Source organism: Polypterus senegalus, chromosome 3 (assembly GCF_016835505.1).
Source record: "Polypterus senegalus isolate Bchr_013 chromosome 3, ASM1683550v1, whole genome shotgun sequence".
NCBI classification, from domain to species: Eukaryota; Metazoa; Chordata; class Cladistia; order Polypteriformes; family Polypteridae; genus Polypterus; species Polypterus senegalus.
This window is the reverse complement of record NC_053156.1, coordinates 233,655,481-233,673,374: the sequence shown is the minus strand read 5'-3', so window position 1 is coordinate 233,673,374 and position 17,894 is coordinate 233,655,481. Positions and strand designations below refer to the sequence as shown.

General features: G+C 38.3%; 1 protein-coding gene across 1 annotated transcript in view; it reads right to left on the bottom strand.

Moving 5' to 3' along the window:
* The window catches only part of LOC120525986 (tyrosine-protein phosphatase non-receptor type substrate 1-like), a 28,752-nt gene extending 11,157 nt beyond the window's left edge, over positions 1 to 17,595 (bottom strand). Inside the window, exons 1-2 of the mRNA XM_039748769.1 lie at positions 17,437 to 17,595; positions 2,430 to 2,768 (exon numbers count right to left, since the gene is read on the bottom strand). Of these exons, the coding sequence (XP_039604703.1) occupies positions 2,430 to 2,768; positions 17,437 to 17,488 (391 nt within the window). The 5' untranslated portion in view covers positions 17,489 to 17,595. The remainder of the gene's footprint in view (positions 1 to 2,429; positions 2,769 to 17,436) is intronic.
* Between the last annotated feature and the right edge of the window lie 299 nt (positions 17,596 to 17,894).

Below are 17,894 nucleotides of genomic sequence, written 5' to 3'. Positions count from 1 at the left end.
TTGTGTAAATATAAGAATTTCATGCTTCTTAAGGTGTAGTGGCAGCACTGCTCACACTAGCAGTAGCAAGGCCAGCCACTCAGGTCAGAGAAGATGGTCTAAAGCTTTGCTGGTTTGGTTGTTTGCTGTCCACTTTGTAGCTGGACTAAAGGCAGAGGTGCTGGAGCAAAATGCAAGTCTTGGTTGCAGTTTTACAGATTGTTTATTATTTTTATTATTCACTCTGAATTATACTACATAGTCTGCTGTGTGACTTTGTTCATTTAACAGGAATTCCATATCTTGTGCTTTGGTTTCCTCTTTTGAATACATACATGAACTGACTATAAATAAATGATCTGATTAATATCACAAAGTGTCGAAAAGTGGAAAACCACTCTTCTAGATGTCAGTTTGTATTATTCTCTAGCAATCATGGTCCATTCCCACCAGATGTCTTTATATGTTTCATAAAGTAAAGAATTCATCTTCCTGACCCTGTTAGTTTTCTGCTGTCATAAATGACATTTAAAAGATGACAACCTTCTTTAAATTTGAATATAAAAGGAATGATTCTATTGACAAAAGGGATTATTAAGTTTTGTTTCCTTATTAACTCCTGAATGATCATTTCAGTGAGTGAGCATAAAGTATTGAGTAGCCGTACCATCTTAGTACTGTAATGAGTGGCCTGATTTCTGTCCTTGAGTAGTTTACATTCTCCCCATATGTCTGTGGGTCAGCGTTTCTCAACCTTTAAGTATTTGTGACCCGAGTTTTCCAACAGTTTTAATCGCGCCCCCCTAACATTTTTTTTAAATGTAGATGCATATTTTATTATACCTACTTAACTTTTATCGACATTTATCTAACTCCATATTTATTGTTCTAGTATCAGAATGTAGTTTAAGTTAATTTGTTTTGCTTTCAACAGATGTTTTTTTCATATTATTGATTCTTGTTTTCTTTTTTTCATATCTTCGCGCCCCCCTAGGGGGGCCCGCCCCACAGGTTGAGAACCACTGCTATGGGTATTCCTGCAACACTCTGAAGCAACGAATTTGAACCAGTGTGTCATGAGAGCTCCACAAGTGTACTGCAAGATATTTTTTTAAATTAATTAATTAAAGACTTCTTTAAAGAAATACGAAGCAAGAGAAGTCTACGACACAAATTTTATACCATTTTATATAAGATTTAGACATCATTTAATAATAATATAAATATACTATATGTGAAATATAAAGCAATAAATGTATAACTTCATGCATTTATACACAGTTTACATGTCTCAACTAGTTAAAAATTTGTATACTAAAAATAATTTTATATAATGAATTTATATGAACATTTACTTCAATAATATACACAATATGTTTATGTTGCATGTGCACCATGTTGTTCCAATGATCGTGTCTTATTGTCAAGCACATCCAGTGTCTCTATTTATCTTCCACTATGCCGTGGCTGCAGTTGAACATGCATACACACGTATAATAATAACAATAATAATAAAAATAATTCTTTACATTTATATAATGTTTTTCTCACTACTCAAAGCGCTTTGCAAAAAGCATGCAGAGAAGACCCGACATGCTAACCCATGATTGCCTTACTGTGAGGAAGCAGCACTACCACTCTGCCACCTGCTTATAAAGGCACCTGATAATTTTGAGTATTGTTTTTTATTACAAAGTATTACAAAGAAATTGTTTCAAACAGATTTTTTAGAAAGCCACTTTGGAATAAAAAGGGTAGGTATCCATCCATCCTTTCATCCATCCATCCATCCATCCTTCCATCCATTCATCCATCCTCTTCTGCTTATCCAAGATCGGGTCGCAGGGGCAGCAGCTTGAGCAGAGATGCCCAGACTTCTGTCTACCTGTCCACTTCTACTAGCTCTTCTGGGGGAATCCTGAGGCATTCCCAGGCCAGCCGAGAGACATAGTCCCTCAAGCATGTCCTGGGTCTTCCCCGGGGCCTCCTCCCGGTTAGACATGCCCGGAACACATCACCAGGGAGACATCCAGAAGGCATCCTGATCAGATGCCCGAGCCACCTCATCTGACTCCTCTTGATGTGGAGGGTAGGTAATTACTAATATATATTTTTTTGTAAGTCAATCAAAATTTAACTTGTTTTTTTGTGAGATTGTCAAAAAATCTAATGCATTTTTTGATGTGCTGCAGAATTTTAGTAATCGATTATGTGTGCCATGAGATCAAAAAGGTTAAAAATCACTCCTCTAAAGGCTTGTGTGCTGGTTTAGTTGGCATGAGTACGCTTGGGTGTGTACACAAGTGTGCCCTCTAATACACCGCCACCCCATCAATGGTTGGTTTCTGTCTAATACACACTGCTGCCAGTAACAGGATTGCTTTAAGTAGGTTTAGGATATGAATGTGAGTGTGAGAATATGGTATCAGTCATAATACAAATACACTTACCAAGCACCTTCAGCTGAATTTCTTGACTTGATAAATTTCTGTTTAATTGGGGTACGTGAAAACTGCAGAAGTAAACATCAGAATCTTGCAGAGTAATGTCCACAAAGCACAACCAAACAGAGTTTCCGCTTACATTTTGGATCTGCACTCGCTTATCACCTCCGTTGTGGCTCATTGGGTACATCGGTTGGCCATCTGGATTCCCCCTATGCCAGTAGATAATGAGTTGTGGCGGATGAACAGGTGGAGAAAGCTCACACTGAATGGAGACATTACCACCGGCCAGGGTGGTCAATTGCAAGGGATGGTGAAGGATCTTGAACTCCTGACAAAGTGTTACTGTAACCCAAAAAGAGAGAACAGCAAAAAATGGTCATCTCTAGTTCTTTTCACGTCAAACATGAGTTTATCCTTTAATATTATATATTCATAATCATAAATATCTATGAAGAAGGTTTTTATAGTCATTTTATACAGCATATATTACAGGTGGTGATTAGCCATAAACAAGCACCATTGAATTATTTGTTTTTGTTCTCTGCAATGCAGGACACCAGCTTTACAATTCTTAAAGCGTGAAACTTGTAATCCTTTGACATTAGCCTTTTATTCAATGGCGTGTTGGATTTTGCAACACATTTCTTCAGTAGATAATCAATCCTTATCCATGAATTATTTACTGGGATATTTGTAAAAACTGGTATTACATATTAAAAACTCATACTGTGGAGTACAATATCATTTCATCCAAGTATGTCACATGTCTCAAAATGGCCTATCACATTGCTCACTACCAGGACTAAGGCACAAAGCTGTCAGATGAATTCCTAAACCAGCTCACTGTGTGAACCCCTCTGAGCAGGTCACTTAACCTGTCAGAAATGAGCTTAAGGTATCACGTTTAATTTGATGTTATAAGTTGTCTAAGGTTAAGGTGATAGCAAAATATATTATCTAAAATATCTAAAGAACTGCAAAATATGCTGGGCTGTTTAATAAAGTCCCTTTGTTACGATTTTCCAAAATTTGGCATTGTCCCATAGATTTTTTTTTTTGTTACTGTATTTTTAGAGATGATCAGCCCTTTCAGAAAGCTGATATCACATGTCTACAACAACAGCTGAGGCTTTTTCATTTATGGGCGTACTGATTTTTTTGTCTACATCTGTTGTGAAGTACCATGCATGTGTAAAAAATGTAGACCTATCATTAACAAATTCTTACAGAGGAATTGTACCTCGAAGTAGAGTGGGTATATATAGTATATACTGCTCCTAGGCACATGCTCTTGGCATGGCATGGGGCTTGTGTGCCCCAGAGATCCTTAGAGGTATGTTGACAGGAGCATTGTGTTGCTGGTAGGGTTACCCACTAGGCAAACAGATCTAAGGGGAGCAGCCAGACAAAGAAGGATCCAACACTAACTCATGGGCAGAATGAGGCCCACCTGTGGAGCTAGGGCTTATGGCTTTATTCACATAGAGGTCGTATTAACCAGCTTGCAAGGCTGAGCTCAGATGAGCACTGCCAGAGTGTTGACTCAACAACTGCATGAAGAAAATATAGGAGGCAGGTGCAGTGTCAGAGATGTGACAGCCTTGTGTGAGACAAATCCAGGATGGACTAAGCACAGTAGCTCATCGACCATAGAAATTTACATATATGATTACGGTTCAGAAGTAGAGGCATGATGTACGCTACATTATATCAATGTAAGGTAGGCATAATGTTCCCTCAAGAATGTGTCTTATTCTTCTTCTTCCTCTTCATATATATGTACAGCTCTGTACTTTTCTTTGTATTTGACTTTGGTGCACACATGTACTCTTAACTCTTAGGTGTGATACAGTAGATGGGATGTGAAGCAGAAAATATGAGGTCATGACTTATTCTCTGCAGGTGAAGAGACCAAGCGGAAGTATTCAAGGATCTTGGACCTTGTTCTGGTCAGTGCAGAGATGATCATGAGACTGATGAAATGGCAGTATCGTACAGGACTTGTACCTGACAATGACAGTCGTTACAAGACACTCATCATCCTCATATGTAATAAGGAGCTTATGGCATTGAGTAAAAGATTGGGATTGTAGGAAGAATCGACCAAAATAAACATTCTCTGTTAACTTGCGATTTTTTGGTGTACTAGGGTGTTGTACCGTGTTAGCCATTCTGAATGTAGTGACAAGTCAAGCAAAATTACATCATTTATTGGTTAACTAAAAAAGATTACAATATGCAAGCTTTTGAGGCAACTCAGGCCTCGAAAGCTTGCATATTGAAATATTTTTTAGTTAGCCAATAAAAGGTGTCATTTTACTTGACTTGTCACTATGATTTGATGAAAAGCTTGCAAATTTCAGAAAAACCTCATAGTAGAGCTACTACTGCTCCACATTATGAAGAGAAAGTTGAGATTGTTGTGGCCTCTAATGAGGACATGTCCTAAGGAGCCAGCAAAGTGTTATGGCAATTTACTTAGAAACACATCTGAGCTTTTTCACTTTATAGTATTATGACATATTTGGGTAACACCCTTATCTAAGGATAAATACAAGGTCAGGCTACAGTACCATTAATTATATATATATTTTAACATTTGGCACACAGGCAGACTAAATGATGATCTCAATGTCTCACAGTGACTGGAATCAAACTGAAAACTTTGTGGATTTAAGAAAGAACATTTTAAACAGTACCCCACACAACTTGTCTTGTGTATACAAAACATGTGCACTACATGACTCCATGCATGAGCCAAATAGAGAGATATGAGGGGTGACAATTACCGAAAATGGCACACATATTTTAAATACAGGCTTATTCTGTGGATTAAATTGTCATACCCCATATACTGTATATGTTTGCTTTAAAATCAGTCTTCTTCTGAGATTCAGAGCTTGTAGGTAACGGACTTGCTTTTTGATCTTAGGCTCTAAATTGTTCTAGCGAGATGTGGTTGTGTACGTGAGTGGACTTTGAGATAGACAGATCTGTGTCCAGAGTTGCTTCTAACATTGCCTCCAACCCTTTATGACCATGAATTATATTAATGGGGTTTTATTAGTTTACTTCAACTCAAGTGACCATTTAGGCTTTTGGAACTAACGCCATTTGTAACAGACTCACGAACAAGAACATATTTAGGTTTACTTTATCGTCCATTCTTGAGCAAACTTTGTGAAGGTCTTAAAAATCTCTGCATAACTTTCCAGAAAATAGTTTTCTTCTAGTGGGAAAGTCATTGAGACATCATTTCATTTTCCCCTGAAATGATACTCTGATGGAGCAAGAGTTAGCTTGAAAAGTAGATATCTGAGATCTCAAAGCATAGCTACTGGAATGTTCAGAGAGTGCAGGGAGCAGCTGGGCCAGTCATTGTAATTCAATCACTGAGCACCTCGTGACAGCTGTCCTCGGCATTTACTCTGAATCACCAGCTTCAGTTTTTCCTGTAGCATCACACTTTAATATGCCCTGTTTATTGTTTCACTGCTTTACTGATAATGCCTCAGGATTAGTCCCAGTAAATCCACCAAAATCTTGAACACAGCTATATTCTGTGGTGCAAACAGTAAGCACAGTGGCCATGATTGTTACATTATGGATAAAAGACACGACAACTACAGTGTGTTCTTACAATATCAGGAAGCGGTGAGCTCATGTCTGTGTTTCAACTTTATAGGTAAAATCTTAGGATGTGAACACTTTCCAGATACTTTATAAACACACTGACACTGACTGACTGGTAGTGTGAGGAAGCCAGGAAGTGCGAGGCTACAGCATAAAGCTCAAAGAGCCGGCTCCAAGTTAACGAGTCGGAGACAAACTCGCTTAGCCGCTAATACACAAGTGAGGCGAGCACATCAGCAAAACAAAACCTCTGAGGGGAGAGAAACTTGCTTACTTTCTGATAGACAAGGGGGACTCTGCATTTCAGTTTTTTTCTGACGATTTCAATAGTTTCTAGGAGCCCAGCTTTTTTACAGCACAGGCTTACACAGCTACTATATACAGTATATGAAATAACATCATCATCATCCTGTTGCCGACTATGGACGACCTGCAGCAGCATACACAGTGTCTGTGGTGGGCCTGCAACATCATTAAGGATGCCTCACACCCCATCCATGGACTGTGTAACCTCCTCTCATCAGGAAGGCACTATAGATGCCTTCAGTCCCACACCAAAAGGCTCAGAAACAGTTTTTTTCATAACACCATCTTTCCGAACTACCCGTTTCCACTCTATAGCTGACCTTTCTAAATATCAATAACTTTTGACTATTTGATTTTCACCTAATTACATATATCTATTAGTATATCTAAAATAGTTCATATATCCATATTTATTCATATAATATATTGGTAATTACTGATCATTGTTCATGTCTATATATTCTTCCTTGTAGACTACTTTATGTATGTATATATAAAAGTATGCTGTTTGCACTTTCTAGTTTGATACTAAACTACATTTCATTGTACCTGTACAATGAAAATATTTAGAATCTAATCTAATCTAATCTAATCTAAAATGTGACCACAGTACCAATACAAATGGATTTATTACCCAAAGAAGAAATAAGTACAACAGTAAAACAACACCAGCTAAAACTCAGGGCCTACCTGTGCAAAGAGGTTCTTAACTGCCCTGTGCTGTGGTTGATTCACTTTCCCATTGTACATCACTATTTTCTACTCACTTTCCTCAACAATTCACTCTTCCTCTTTACCCTTGGCCTCCTCCCTTTCACCAGCTGAGTCCTTGTTGACTCATGCCTCCCATTTCTAAGCTCAAAAGGACCTCTGGCTGTAAGTGGCTTTTAGACCTTGATTAACTGTCACTTCCAGGTACCTCATGGCAAACACTTCCAAGTTCCCCAATCACTACCCAATGGCCATATTAACAGGGTTCCTTCAGTAGCACCAAGTGCTCCCGCATGTTCTTCTTACCAGCATCTTTATGAAGCTTCACGATATTGTTGTCTAGTGGCTGGGGGAACACCAATGATATTATTAAAACTAATTGTATTCATTCTGGGGTCTTGAGCTACTTGAAACTGCCACCTGCTGGTGATTACAAGTGTTACACATACACAGTGCCTTGTAAGTGTATTCAGTCCTATGTCCAATATTTCCTTTTATTTGCCTTTAAAGATTTAAAACAATGTCCCATTAAAATAATTGTGAATTTCATTGCATTGAAGTATATATACAGCAGAGAAATGTTCTGGTATTCAGTAAAATTACAGTAGTAGTAGTATTAGTAGTAGAAATAACATTTTAATTATATAGAGTAGTATTGTCATGTGTACAGAGTATATTGAAGTGTTTTCCTGCAGTATATTAATCAACATGCAAACATGTCACCACTCTCCATCTCTGTGATAAATAAGTGCTTATTAACATACAGACCATCATTGTAATTAATAGAAAACACAAATCTGCTTACCTGATGTACACCTTACACCTGTTTCTATACTCGCATTACCTGAAACTTTGTACAAAAAAGAAAAACCTGGTAAAAGAAACATGACATAGCCCAACTGTATTCCTAAGGAAACAATGTTTACACTGAAAAAAATGAAATCTAAGCAAGTGAAAAGTTTTTATATTATGCCATTAAATCTTGTTTTCCTTATTGTATGAATTATTGACTTATCAGAAAATGTGCACTTATGACTATTTAGTTTACTTTAAGAATTCTGGTCAAGTACATTTTGCTTACCCTATTGGCAGATTTTGACAAATAAAAGTAAAACAACTCCCATTTCAAGGTTTTTTTTTTTATCTCGTTATGTTATTGCATATGAATTTTTTGCAGTATAGATATTGGTGAAAATGAAGATGGCTGATTAGGTCCTTTTTATCTGTGTAACTGAACTGTTATTGGGCCACATGGCAGCAACAATGCTGTGATGGCTGTCTATCTCTGTGTCAATGGACACCATAAAAACAGAAACCAAGATGGTGCATGTCAGTGTTGTTCTTCAGAACCATGACCTCTAAATGCATAAACAATGAAAACAAATACATTAAATAATATGAAGGCTGAAAATTAACAATGCAAATCATAGATGGTTCTTCAGTCTTGTTTATAGTATATCTAATTTTATTGTTTAGGTACTGCATGATTTAAAAAAATCAGTTTGATTGGTGAAAGGTGCAGGTAACTTTGCAATGAACTTTACATAAATGCTTTATCTATATGAGGAATGAAGCAATATGCATATCGCACAAATCTATCTATCTATGTAAATGTGTGGACATGCATTTAATAGTTGTTTCATATTTTCCTATATTCGGAAACTTCTGCAGCAAACATAATAAGAATCTGTGGTAAACCACAGTATTTTTTACCGCAGCATGCAATGCTGTAGTGTAGCTGGAAAAAAGCATTTGGTGGAATTCACCTTCAGTGTAACAACGCCTATAAAGAATGAAACTGTGAATTGACATAATCGTCTTGAATTACAAAGCAGATCCTGTGTATTGGAGGTGAGTAGATGTCCCGTGTTTCCCTGGTGACATTTTGGTGTTCCTACTTATTTAAAAAATATATTTAACCTACATTTGGATGTGACTGATTTCTGAGTGCAAGAAATGTAGTCCATTTTGTGAAGGAACATAGGTTTAGGATTTACAAACAAATGCAGTTTTTCATACAAAAGAAAAAAAAGTAATGCACTGTTTCATAACAAGTAACTGTGTAACATATTTAGTTACTATTTCTGTAAGTAATAAGTAATGGAATAAGTTACTTTTAAAAGTAAAGCTCCCCCAACACTGTAGTATTTACAAATCCCTGCCAATCCAGGGCTGAATGCAACAATAATCACCTTAACCATCCAATCCAAAGAGAAGTCCTTTCCTTCACTTCAGTGTTCGGATATTTGGCTATGGATGCCTGCTCAGCAGGCTCACTATACTTAAGTTGACTTATTTGTGCAATTCTACCAGAATCTAAAACTTGTGTTTTGTTATTAATACTGTTTCTTAGTGATGGGCATTCTTGTGTTTACCAAAATGATTCAGGGCTTTATAAGAATTTGTATTTGAATCTTACCTATCACCAACCCCAACAATCTATGATCTGGTAAGCATCCAAAAAAGAAGGTGAACTAAAAAAAAGTAGTCCTTTATAAAACAAAAAAAAAACATTAACATCTTTTTGTAATAAATGCTTTGAGTGGATGATTAAGAAAGCCAATTATGGGAACATGCAGTGTTTTGTGACCTTCATGCGCACTTTGGAGAGAGCAGTTCTGGGAATCGCATCTCATATTCATTGAGGACTGCATAACTGGAGTTGTTACTTAGAAGCAGTTCATTTACTGACCTTTTCAGAATTCCTGTCTGCATTTTGTGAGCCACCCCCTCCCCAGTATTTTGCTCATATTACCTTTTAATGCAGACTCCCCCCTTATTGCATGTGAGCCACTAATTTAAATTTTTGTCCATTTACCTTTCTGGGCCACAGAAAAGCATCCATGTTAGTTTAAGGAAACTTTTAAGAAAGATGTGACAGTTTCACCACATCTCACCTCAAGACAGAATCTGACATTAGTGTGTTTAAGGGTTATTGATTACCATTATGGGTAATCAAATTAAACTAAAACTCCACAGATGTATTTGGTACAAAGGATACACATAAATCTATTATTAAATCAATTTAATCCAGTTTAGGACTAAAGGGCAGCAAAACTAGGTGCAAGGTATGATTCGACTATCAAAGTGCTCATTCACACACACATCCACACTCACTCATTCATATGGAGTCAATGTAGAGTTAACAGCTAAAGGTCATGTGACAAAAGTGATTTTTCCATTGAATTTTTTTGTGTAAGCTTCATTTACATAATCTTAGAGAGTTGGGAGGAGTCACAGTGCATTCCAGTGACCACCCGTCGTGTAGCCCGACATTCTCAGTGCCTTGGTTCAACAAGCCTGTGACTTGCCTCAATCAAATCAAACAAGTTTAATTTTTTAATTTTCACTTAAGTCATAGGGACACGCATTCCTGTATGTGAGAGCCGATAACCAATGAGCACTCAGCCTGAAGTACTGTAATGTACACATAATGCAGTGACAGGGGATAAGAAATGTGTGCATTTTGGATCTGACAGACAAAAAAGAGGCTCCCCTGCTTAGTGTAACCTGTCTAACATACCACGACTGAACGGAAAAAAGCAAAAAAGGCCGAAATTATGGCTGAACCCACCAGACCTGGAAAGCATTTGTACAGCACCGGATCAGCCAGGCAGCACGTCATTGGTTGTTAGAAAATGGGCGAGCTCTCAATATTTTTAAAATGAGAAATTGCTGGAAAGTCATCATGAGGCCATCCAATTTCTCATCCCCAGTGATTTCTAGTCATTTAATCCACAAGCAAGAAGATCATCAGCTGCAGTCAACAAGTTTGACATCCCCTCCAATTACAAGTCATGTGCTACAGGCTTAACTTTTACATCTTTTTGATTTTGGGAGAAGAAATAGAGCCCCCAGAGAAAGCTCACATAGAAATTGAGAAAACAGGCAAAGTATACAGAGGGCTATTCCAGGCAGAAATTAAGCCCAAACCTCCTATGGTGAGGAAGAGTGGAGACATCTTGCATCATGCCCAATACTACTACTATGGCTACTACTAATACTACCAGAGTTGTGACGCCACGGTACTAACTAAAGTGGGGCTACCATACCACCCTGTTTTTATTTACATACACCGATCAGCCACAACAGTAGGTCCCCTTCATGCAGCCAAAACAGCTCTGGCCCATCAAGACATGGACTCCACAGGACCTCTGAAAGTGTCCTTTGATATCTGGGACCAAGATGTTAGCAGCAGACCCTTTAAGTTTTATAAGTTGCAAGATGTGGCCTCCATGGATTGGACTTGCTTTTCCAACACATCCCATAGATGCTCATCAGATTAAGATCTGGGGTATCTGGAGGAAAATTCAATGCCTTGAACTCATTGTCATGTTCCTCAAACCATTCCAGAACACAGTGTGGTAGGGTGCATTATCCTGTTGAAAAAGGCCGCTACTGTTAGGGTATACCAAGAAAGGGTGTATGTGGTCTTCAACAATCTTTACATAGGTGGTACATGTCACAGAAATGCCAGGACCCAAGGCTTCTCAGTAGAACATTGGCCAGAGCATTACACTACCTCCACTGGCTTGCCTTCTTCCAATAGTGCATCCTGCTGCCATCTCTTCCCCAAGTAATCAATGCACATGCACCTGGCCATCAACATGATCTAAAAGAAAACATGATTCATCAGACCAGGCCACCTTCTTCCATTGCATCATGGTCCAGTTTTAACACTCATGTGACCCTTGTAAGGGCTTTTCAAAGTAGACAGTGTCATCATGGGAACTCTGACTGGTCTACAGCTATGCAGCCAAGTATGCAGCAAGCTGTCATACATTGTGTGTAATGAAACTTTCTCTAATGGCCAGCATTAGGTTTTTCAGAAAATTGTGCACAGTAGCCCTTCTGTGTGATCATATCAGCTAGGAATGCACATCAATAAGCCCACAGCACCCTTGACCCTGTCATTGTTTCAGCAGTTGTCCTTCCTTGGACCACTTTTGGTAGGTACTAACCACTGGCATACCAAGAACACTCCTCAAGACATGTCATTTTGGAAATGCTCTGACCTATTCTACAGGGTCAGTCTGACATTACAATTTGGCCCTTGTTGATTTCACTCAGATCCTTAACCTTTACATGCTGTTTGGGTCAAATTTGATCTGTTTTGACATTTGACAGCAGTACAAATACACTAAATTGTTGTTCTTTTAGCCTGAAATGTAATGACTTTTCCAAAAGTGACCCAAAATACAAAAAAATGAAAATATTTTAATGCTTTATGCTGTTTTTTGCCCCGATTCCTACATAGATAGGCACATGCTGCTCTTTGAAGGATCAAAAGGAAATTTTGAAACACTGAATTAGTAAAACAGCATAGAAGTGATCATATAAGGAACAGAGGTCATACAGAGGTCAGTGGGTGCCTTGGCACAGACACGAGATCTGCACCTGTAAGCACAAGACCCTGCAATGTAACAAAATAATCTGAAAATAAACAAATTAGAATATGTTTATACTGAGCTAAATGAGATTAAAACAGAGATGAAAAGAGCAGTTAGGGGGGTCATAAGATTATAAAGGCATGTAAGCTGCCATATCAGTGACTGAAGTTTTGGCAGCAAGACTTACTGTGCAAGAGGTCCTTGATCTGATCTTCCAAGATGATAAGGAAACAGTGAATTGGAGAAGGATGTTTCAGAGCAAGAAGTTGACATGGAGGAAAACTCTGATTAAAGCCCCTCTAAAATGGAAGACTCTGAGGGAAAGGGTGAAGATGACTTTGAGGCAGCAAGGGAGACAGTTATGTCAAAAAACAATGCTATCAGTTGGTTCTTACTTCCACTTCCAGGACCCACAAGACTGGCTACTGCTCATGCATTCAACATTTTGTCAACATTCCAGCTCTTCTTACCTCCAGCCACTGAAAAAATTGTCATTGAAATGACAAGCATGGAGGGTATTAAGTGGTATGGTCAAGAATGGAAGACCAAGGATGTGACTGACCTACATGAGCCTTCTAATATTGGCTGGCATGAACAAGTCCTGAGGTGAGGCTGCTTATAGTCTGTAGAATGCTGAGACTGGAAAAAACAATATTTTGTGCCACCATGTCCGTGGAAATGTTCTGTACCATATTGTCAATGCTCAGATTTGACTATCGTTAGACAAAAATTGCGCAGTGTGTCACTGACAAACTGGCAGCAATCAGAGATGTCTGTGAAAAGTGGGTGGAACAGCTGTCTCTCATGTACAACCCTGGTCTGAGGTCATAGTGGATGAAAACCTGGTCCGAAGGTAAGAATTGCCTTTTATTGTTAGATTAATTAATCACTGCTTCATTATATACATGCACATTCAAAATATGCTTGGAATATGCAAGTATATACTGGGAAGGCACCTGGGTGAGGCCTGGAGAGAAAACAAAACATGAGTGTTATTTTAGAGATGACAGAAGGGCTAAGAGGACACAAAGTGACGTGTGACAACTTCTTCACCTCTCATGAGCTTGGTCAGGCACTCCAGAAGAAGAAAATCAAAGCGGTTGCGACTGTGAGGTGGAATAAGCCTGATATGCCACCAGCTCAGATTACAAAAAGAGGGAGAGAGGTCTTTTTTTCTAAGTTAGCTTTCTCCCATGATACCACAGCTGTCTGATATATGCAAAAGAAGAACAGTAATGTCATTCTTGTGAGCACATTACATAAAGCTGCCGAGGTCAGCACTCAGGAGGACAGAAAACCAACCATTATCCTTGACTACAATGCCAACAAAGCACTAGTGGACAATCTTGACAAAGTAACAGGCACATACAGCTGCAAAAGGAGAACCACCGTGATATTCCACAATATCATTGACATATCGACATACAATTACTTTGTCATATGGAGTGAGCTGAATCCCACCTGGAGGGCAAGCAAGAGGAACTGGAGGAGGATCTTTTTTCCGAGGAGTTTGGAAAGGCCCTTGTGTCTCCTTGCATGCAAAAGTGACACCACCTTCCTCACACAGCAGCTTCAGCAGCACTAGTAAGAGCAGAGCAGCGATCTCAGCCTGGCCCTGATTAACAAATCACACAAGAAGGCAACACAAAAGGGATAGAACAGAAGGAGATGCAATTTCTGCTCTGCAAGAAGGACTTCAAAACAGGGACAATGTGCTACACGTAAGAAACACATGTGCAAGTCCCATACATGCAAGGTTTCCCACTACTGCTTTGAATGCACAGACTAGTTTGCAATAAACAATTTTTATGTGTTAATTAATGATGAATTAATATTGATAATTATAGATGGTAGTTATAGAAATAGAGGGTCATATCCAGAGGTTTGGACTGGACCACGTGTCTTCCTGGGGGGTTGCCAATTGGGCAACCGTTGTGTGGTGGATGCGGCAACACACTGTACCAGTGCATGCTCCCCAACTTGACTTGACTTGCTTGTTATGAGGATTTTTTATGATATAGTGTGTGAGGAAAGTGTTTAATGGTTGTAATGGTTATACATGGTTATATAATAAATCCCAACAGTTCAAGAATGTTCTTGCCATTTTCACTTTCAATAAAATATATTTAAATCATTATGGCAGTTTTTGGGTAAAACAGGACATAATATTGAGTGATAGTAGACGTTTTTCTCCAAAACTGAATGTTGTAAAACCTAAAAAATACACTCTTTCTGAAATGTTAATTGAGGATTAATCCTAAATTTATTAATGACAGATAGGCTCTTCATGCATTCTAAATAGATCAGTAATTCGAAATTTGGTACAGACATTAATTATGAGGGAATTCTTGGCCCGGTTCAAAACTGACCCAGATCACACTGTGAAGGCATGAAATATGAACATTATATAAGGCTTAAGCTTGTCTCTTTTTCCTGCATTCAACAGTTCTCCATCATGAACTGACTGGTCACTTGCGGCACAATGTATCTCACCCCTTGAGAGATGCCATTGCATGGAGATAATAAACGCAATTCAGTTTTTCTCCCTTCAGATTGTGCTCTCTCTTCCTCTTGCCATAAAACATTAATCTCAACTCACCTTCCAACTAAACACTTAAGGGGACTCTGACTGCAGTTGTTGGAGTCATTTCAAGAGTAAGAGACTATCCTATCTTTGCTCAGCTAGAAATTTGTCTAGTGGCCCCTGGTGCCCTTGCAACCCCACACTGTCAGTTAACCACATGAGGACACATCTCCATGGCATCCTCTTAATTGCCTGCTCTGTCTGAGGGGGCAAAGCCATGTATGTTCCTTTACCAAACAGGAGAACTTTCCAATTCTGACATTCCCAACCTGGCCTCACTTTCTTTATTAGAAGAGGATAAAACATCTCTGCCAACTTGCCCCAGCACCAGGAAAAAGCATTATCCACTTTTGTCTCCTTTCTGTCTCTTGTTCATCTTGGTATCCTTACCTAATACTGTCTTGGGCCACCAAGTTAATTTGAAATATGAAATCCTAAATCATTGGACAAGGATTTGACGCAGCTGTAAATGTTCAAAGCAATGTGATGTAGGTTCTGAAAAGTTCAACATTAAAAGGTTCTGAATGTTCAACATTAATGCAGCATTACTGGCATGCACAAGTGATGATATTGAAAAAAGTATTCATTTATATATACAGTATATATAAATAATATATATATATATTTATATATGTATACACACATGCATGCTTACAAACACACTGTACAGACATACATACATGAATGGCTCTATATAACTGAGACAGTTGAATTTCATTCTTGAGCTGGAAACTGCCCTCATATTCTCCCATTTTCTGGTGTTTTCTTGCATTATTTTTTTTAGTTTAGTTTAGTTTTTAGTTTTCCCATAGCCTAAATATGTACACATTGGGCTGGTTGTGAATATAAACTGTAAGCTGCGTTTAAATGTAGGATATGTGTATAAGTGTCCAGAGCAGTCATGATGAGCTGTTGTGGCTCCCCACTACAATGTAACTAACCTTCACTACCATAAGCAAAAGAAGAACTACACACAATATTTATCACAGAGGATGCAATGAGAAGTCAAGCAAAATGACACCTTTTATTGGCTAACTGAACCGATTACAATATGCAAGATTTTGAGACAACTGAGGCCCCTTCTTTGGCATTGTAATCAATGATCATGTGATCATTAGAAGAACAAAAATTGTTCTATTTCTCATTCTGATGTATCTGTATAGGCTCTCATTTCAGTTATTTTAGTAAAACCAAATATCTGTAATGCCCCACCACACCCTTCCCTCCAAGGACATTAGGGCATCCAAGATACCGGAAAGCATGACTGACTCTTTTATTGTTGAAAGTCAAGCCTAGAAGGAAACACCAAAGTTGACAACACCAAAGCTGGTGGCTCTTAGATTGTACAGTGTCCCAGCAGAAAACATGTGTGACCATGAAATCCATCAATGAGTGCAGACAGCTGGGGTGCTGTCTTGGATACCTGGCACTTTAAAACAAATAGAAGACTCAGAGTTGCAAGGAGACAAGAGATTTAGCCTGATGTCCCTGGATGAAATAGACCTGATTCAGAGGCTTACCTGCAAGTGACCTTGGCAAGGAGTGTAATGCTGGAGTGCAGAGTTGAGAAGAGACTGGGATGAATGCTCAACTAGTGGGTGGTAGAGGTCCAGATTCAACAAAGTGATGGGAGAAATGTTAGCTAAGTATACAAGTATTTAAGCCAGGACCAGATAGGCTGAAAACTTGCTCAGTTCAGCCTAATCACATGTAATTTGTGTTGTCCTTGTGTTCAAACTCACTGTAGATATTTTGTAACCCCTTGTGTGATTATTCTGAGCGTGAAGGGCCATCATAGGGGCCCTCTCCTATCACAATGGTTACTAAAATCTAAATAGAAAACAATTACAAACTCTGATGATCTATTTCAAATGAGATTGATTTCCATGGAAAGTATAACTATGGTTGTCATTTCTTAAGTTTGGCATTTGTAGAGACATTAAATCTGAAACTGTCACTCACCCCTGCACAGATACAGATGAAGGCATTACAGAACATCTCACATAATACTGTGGGAGGTATTACCAATTTACTTCTTTAGAGCTGCTTACCATATTCATTGTTTTTTAAACTTTAATTGCTATATAAATTTGATCAAACTATGGAGCACATTTTTCAGTTTATTTGATAAACAAACTTAAGGAATCATGGCCTAACAGGTAAAGCTTTACCTTTTCACTTAAATGAACTTAACAGTAATTTCAAGCTGCTCTTATTTGTATATAATGTAAAGTCTGACAGGCAAAGCCCTATCATTTAATAAAGCTATAACTCCAAGTTATCAAGATTATTGTCATTTACCTTGCCTTTTATATTATGGTTCAAAGCTACCAGCCTCTATAGTGGGATACCTGCACTCAAAATTCTTGTGAAGCTTAAATCTTACCTTGGAGAAAGTTCTGTAGGAAAATCCAGAAACATTTCAATAGGACATGCATCTTGTACGCCAGTCTTTCATATGTGTACTGCTACGTCTCAAATGAAAACATGCAAAGGATTTTTTTAAATTAATAATTATTTATCACGTCAGGTTGAAAGATCTTCAAACCAGGAAGCTGACAGTTGAGTCATATTGAGACTCGTCACAGCGACTGTAGTGGGAAATTTAATCTGAGGTTCTGGTGCTTGCGCAAAGTATTTGGAACAATCTAAACCTCAGCAATACAGCTTAGGAGATATACCGTGGGAGAAAATCTGGCCCTGAAGTATGTGATGCACCTCTTCTTTTTATCTGTCTGTACATCACACCCTGAAATCAGTTCATATCTTAATTATATACATTTGTAACACTTTTTTGTATCTATACAACCAGGGAATTTGCCTAAGTAAATGTTGAAATTGCCA